General features: G+C 40.8%; 1 protein-coding gene across 1 annotated transcript; it reads left to right on the top strand.

Annotated features, from left to right (window-relative positions):
* Positions 1-1,265: 1,265 nt before the first annotated feature.
* S100Z (S100 calcium binding protein Z) lies at positions 1,266-3,283 on the top strand. Its single transcript, XM_031062183.1, has 2 exons — positions 1,266-1,406; positions 2,562-3,283. Exons 1-2 carry the CDS (start codon positions 1,266-1,268, stop codon positions 2,718-2,720), a joined length of 300 nt encoding a protein of 99 aa, XP_030918043.1. The 3' UTR covers positions 2,721-3,283.
* The last annotated feature ends 2,125 nt before the right edge of the window (positions 3,284-5,408 follow it).

Here is a 5,408-nt window from a genome sequence, read left to right as displayed (position 1 = left end):
AGCACTGAGGCAATTAGACTGTAGAAAAACTGAAAGACAGATTAGAAAAGGTTCTTTTAAAAATGGTGGAAAGTTGTTTTATATCGATTTGGTGATTGTTAGCATTTTCTAATTTTGACCTTCAAGGTCCTTAATGGGCATATTTGTAAAAGGTCAAATGATAAAGAGTATCCCACGCGTTCCAAATGCAGCCTTTACTCTGCCTGGTGAATATTTTAGTGACCCAGTTAGAGCAAGAGGCTTTTATTGAATGGAGTAGGCAAATGCAGAGGGAAACAGAAGACCCGTCATCCCTGTGACAATTATACGTCTGTCTCTATTTGTGTAATCCACCCTCTCAGCCTGATAAACAAGAGCCTGTGCATGGGCTCTGAAAGGAAGGTGACCATCACCTTCTGTGATCTAGGTATTTTCTTGTGTACTCCTCCGCTAGCCTGTAACACAGGTAAGTCTTAACCTCTGCATGATGATATTGTTTAGGACTCCAGTCCTACTCTGAAGTGCATTCTGGCTTTTTAATCTTTCTGTGGGGCTTATTCAACATGTTTCACTTATACTTGATTTCTACTTTCAGTTACTTTTGGAGTCCACTACTTTGCAAGTAATTGCATTTCCATCTGGTTCTTTTCATGTTGCTTCCCTGTGTACCTTCTTACTGTATGCTCAATGAAGCAAACCTTGGGGATGATCAGCTCACATCTGTTTACTGCAGGCAATTTATAGGAAAAAGGCTCAGCCCATGCAAATATGACTGAATAAATTGACAGATGATACTTATTCTTATTATGGGTGATCTTCCTCTGACCACCTTTAAATTGGTGTGGAGCTTTCTATATAAATGCACTTTTACTTTCCCAGATGGAACTTTTTGAAGACATTTTCTTGAGAAAAATTTTAAGTTAGCAGGAAGGAAAGTATGCCTCCATTTTTCCTGTATTTTCAGGTATAGGCGCAAAAGTTTTCCTTTTACAGCAGCTTTATAAAATGGATACACAGTATCTTGTTTTCTTAAATAAAAATCCTTTCTTTCCATTTACCTTTTTGAAGCAATTGCTTATGAGTTCAGGACCATGGAGTTTTTTTATTACAGTACATCCTTGCTCACACACAGCTAACAGGATGGATCAACTGAAAGCCTGACTCTTAGCCTAACAATCCCTGTCTTCATCTGGCCCTCCTTCCATTCCCAGGGACTGGCCTTTGGTTTGACTCCTGTGCAATGTCAGTGACCATATCTTTGCCCCACAGCTCTCCTGGTCACTGCTATGACCACTCCACTGGAAGATGCAATGGACACCTTGATCAGGATTTTCCATCACTACTCGGACAAAGAAGGAGACAGGAACAAGCTCAGTAAAGGAGAACTCAAGGAGCTCCTCACCAGTGAGCTCACTGACTTCCTTTCAGTAAGATGCAACTTTTGAACCTCCTGAGTGACTGTGTCATGAGTGGGTTAAGCAGCTATCCAAGTGCTTGGGCAGGAATAGCACCTCCTTGTGCAAGGCCCATCCTGTCACAGTCTCTCAGATAACAGTTCTTTGTGGGGCTGTACAGAAGAATATGATGTCAAATGTCCCATTTGAGAAATATGTTTTCAGAGGGTGGTCAGTACCCTCCCATGTACCACTGGCAGCAGAGATGGGTACTGGTGCTGTGCAATCTCCACTGTGCTTTTGAGAGGGAGGACTAGGCCAGCCTAGGAGCAGTAGCAAGATCAATGCTAAATAATGGCCAGTTTGTTTGTTTGTTTCTTTGTTTGTTTGTTTTTAATGATAGGGCATAGATAAATCCACTGAAGAATTAAATGCAGCAACCAGTTGTCATGAGACAGGAAAGTAGCTTGTTCACACTGGCCACACAGTATTGCTGCTTGTGTGTCCTGCAGAGAGGTGCTAAGGAAATCCTTTCAATGACAAGCTGCTGATTTGAATATCTCTTTGCATGTTTGTTATGTTCTACATTACACAGCATAGATGCTTTTATGGAATCACAAGCTTTAAAAATAATGTTTTTATGTATCCTCTTAATTATCAAAAATTATTGTGGACTCTATCCCAGAAGGATTTTCTTTACATTGCATTCATTTCCTTGAATTAGATTTTCTTTTAATCTTGGCTATTGATTTATTATTATGAGATTCAATGTTCTTGCTCCCACTGAATAGGATGGTTGTTTGCCAACCAGAGTTCTGAATTTGGTGAATGGATATATAATATGACAATTTATGAGTATTCTGTTGGAAATCTAAGTACTGTTTGTCAAGGGATGATACAGAGAAATGCACTTCACAGATCCATCTTGACAAAAGAGATCCATTTTAGTATCTCCTAAAATCTGTTTGATTCATTTCAGTCCCTATTTAGAACTTGTATACCTTTTAAGGGCTGCACTGTCTTTAGTTTTTGATGTTGCAGTGACTAGAGATGTATTACTGTTCAGGTGCATATTTGATGCAGCCTTTCATTTAATAACACCAGCCTTGTAACATAGCAGCAGTGCCAGGCGTGTCAGAATTGCACATTCACGACCTGCACAGCTAAGTCACTTTTCTTTCTCTCTAGGGCCAAAAGGACCCCCTCCTGGTTGATAAAATTATGAATGACCTGGACTCCAATAAGGACAATGAAGTGGATTTTAATGAATTTGTCATTCTGGTTGCTGCTTTGACTGTGGCATGTAATGATTTCTTTGAAGAACAGCTAAAGAAAGAGGAATTTTAAAAATCCTCAATGAAATCAATCTCCTGGCCACAAATGCAAGCAAAGCATGCCTAGTTAGGTAGCCCTCATTGGTGTTTAGTGAATGCAAACCATAATTCCTCCAACTGTTACTGCTCTAAGACATTTATGGAGCTAATCAGCAGCTGGTGTAGGCTGGACCACAGCCAGCTTACACTACTTGAGATGCACAATATTTCTAGTCTTTGCACTCCATGCATCTATAACATGCCTTCATCAGCTGGCCAGGTCAAGGGCTTGGGGTGACAGATAATTTGGCACGAGTTGAGACTTCCATTTTTTCAATGTCAGTGGAAAGTACAAGGCATGGGAATGTTACTTATATACTTTCTGCATGGAAAAATTTTGGAATGAGACACAACACCTGCACTTTAGTTTTCAGTCATTTTATAACAATCGTACTTTGCAGCTCAAACCCAGCAGATTCTTTTTTAGCTCAGTTCTGCTTATTCTAAAACCTTTGTTAGCTGCTGCTCCCCACACTCATATTTCAGATGTGGTCACAGCTGTCTCTTGCTGCTGGAGCATACAATACTGCTTGCCATTGTTATGGGTTCATTTCCTCCTGTCTCCAGCTTCAATTTTGTTCTGTTGGCATTGCTGCATGCCAGTAGTCAACCTCTTCAGTTGGCATAAATGAATTTATTCGTGTCATAAATTATTCAAGTACATAGAAGATTTAGTCAGCAAATTGCTTGGAGGGCTGATGGAAGGACTGGGTCTTTGGGGGAAATGTGTAAATGCCTTCTGCTTTGACTACTTTGGCATGGCTAAAAGGAGGCCTTTTAGGACCACTTATGGAAGATTTAATGATGAAATTCCAGGGTACAGCTTTGTAATGTGAGTCATCTTATGGAAAAATGATTATTTCATCTTACACTGATCCCACCGTGTATGGAAGTAAGGGTTCTCTTTCCCCACGGCCAGGCAAAGAGAGAGTAGGCCAACTCCTTCCAGTGTTAGCTTGCTCTTGGGTTGAGTTAAGAGTATTTACACACTCCTGTTTGAATTAAGCATACTTCTGAAGCCCTGCAAGTCCTCAGTGGCAGGACTGTGGCTTTTTTTTCCTGCATGGAGAGCTCTCTTGTTTCTTTGTTATTTTGCTGGTAACTTCAAACTGAAATAAAGGGCATCTGAATTAAATGAAGATTTTCTGTTTGTGTAAGACATTATTAAAAAACCTCTCTCCAATGAAAATGCTCCCTGCTAGGCATCATTTGAGGAATTTGTTCACTTGTCTCTCCTTCCCAGGCATCCAAATATCAGTTAGCAAAGTGTACATTTGTATGAAATTACATATTATTAAGGATGTGTAATTTCTTATTAACAGGGATTTTGCAGGGTGTAATAAATGTAACAAGGGGCAGACATCATCCTAAGAATGGGGCCACCACCAAATGGTGTTATCCCAAAAGAAAAGCAAACTTTGCAGTGGTGACAGTGCCACAGCTGCTTTAACCCTTCAACGACAAAGTTATGCAGGATTCACAAAATATCTTCTAGGCCAACACGACAGAAAGTACAAAAGTAAAACTGGCAACAACTGGACAACTTTTTGTCCCCTTTAACGTCATGCACCTCAATATCATTGCAAATGTTGGACCCGGATGGCAAAAGTATCAGCCAGAAAATATAAGACCAATTTTATGGTTTCTCATGGGCCCCAGACTGTTGCTAGCCACTAAGCCTTTCCCTGTTCTCCAAGGGGAAGTGAAAGAAGACCTGTTTAAAGCTTCAACTCCAAGCTAAAAGGAGTAAGGTTATCTCAGTAAAAACCAGTTCCTTCTCTAAAAAATTTGAACAAGAATCTTTCTGGAAAGAAGCTCCAGAAAGAAGCCCATCCCTGATGAACCCTTGTACGTGTAGCCAGACCATGTGCATAGCAGAATTATACTGGGTCACAGCTGGCAGCAGCAATTTGCCCTGAAGTCAGGCAGCAAGAGTCACTGCTGCAGTGGAGAGGGCCAGTGGAGCCATCTCATCAGCTGAATTTACTAGGGATTGTGTGCATCCTAACTGCTCTGTGGAAGGGGCTTACTTGCAGATGAGCTGTGGGAGAATCAGAGGAGAATGACTCGAATTATCTTTTTTCCAACAAAGTTTCATAAAACCTCATAAATCACTGTTTTTAGCTTGTCTTGTTAGGTGTTTCTTTGTTGCTGTTTTAACTACAAGGACAAATGTTAAACTCTGTCTGTTCTGTCAGAAGAAACCTTTTTGTACAAAGACTGGAAACCAAGCAGAAAAGTAAGAAAATGCACAAAGCACATTTAAAAGCTCAAACCCACAGAGCCTTCACACAATACGGGGCCCTGGGGTAAGACTAGCCATCCTGTTTTTGGGCTACCTGTGGGCTGACCCACGGTACCCATGGCCCTCTCTCACTCCCACAGGAGCCAACTAATGTTCCATTAGAACATTAGTTGTTCCAGTAGACATCGCTTCTAAGAAAGATATATGAGGATCACCTGAAAGTTTTGAATTTCCTCTAAGCCAGAAAAAAACTGTGAGCAATCCTCTGTTCTGTTAAGCATTCCTAAAGAAGGAAAATGGCATTGAATCCACTGGCACTGGCTATGCAAGAGGGTGCATACAGGGCCAGCCTCACTATGAACATGATGTCTTGCAGATGTGAACATTTTTGGGTTTACATTCTCTCTTTCAAACCTG

This window comes from Geospiza fortis, unplaced genomic scaffold (genome assembly GCF_000277835.1).
Source record: "Geospiza fortis unplaced genomic scaffold, GeoFor_1.0 scaffold201, whole genome shotgun sequence".
Lineage (NCBI taxonomy): Eukaryota > Metazoa > Chordata > Aves > Passeriformes > Thraupidae > Geospiza > Geospiza fortis.
Note: the sequence above shows the minus strand (reverse complement) of the source record. Positions and strands in the feature narration are given on the sequence as shown.

Coding starts and splice junctions, on each gene's coding strand:
- S100Z (XM_031062183.1), top strand. CDS start 1,266: ATGACCACTCCACTGGAAGATGCAATGGACACCTTGATCAGGATTTTC. Junction 1,407..2,561: donor AGCTCACTGACTTCCTTTCA/GTAAGATGCAAC, acceptor CTTTCTCTCTAG/GGCCAAAAGGACCCCCTCCT.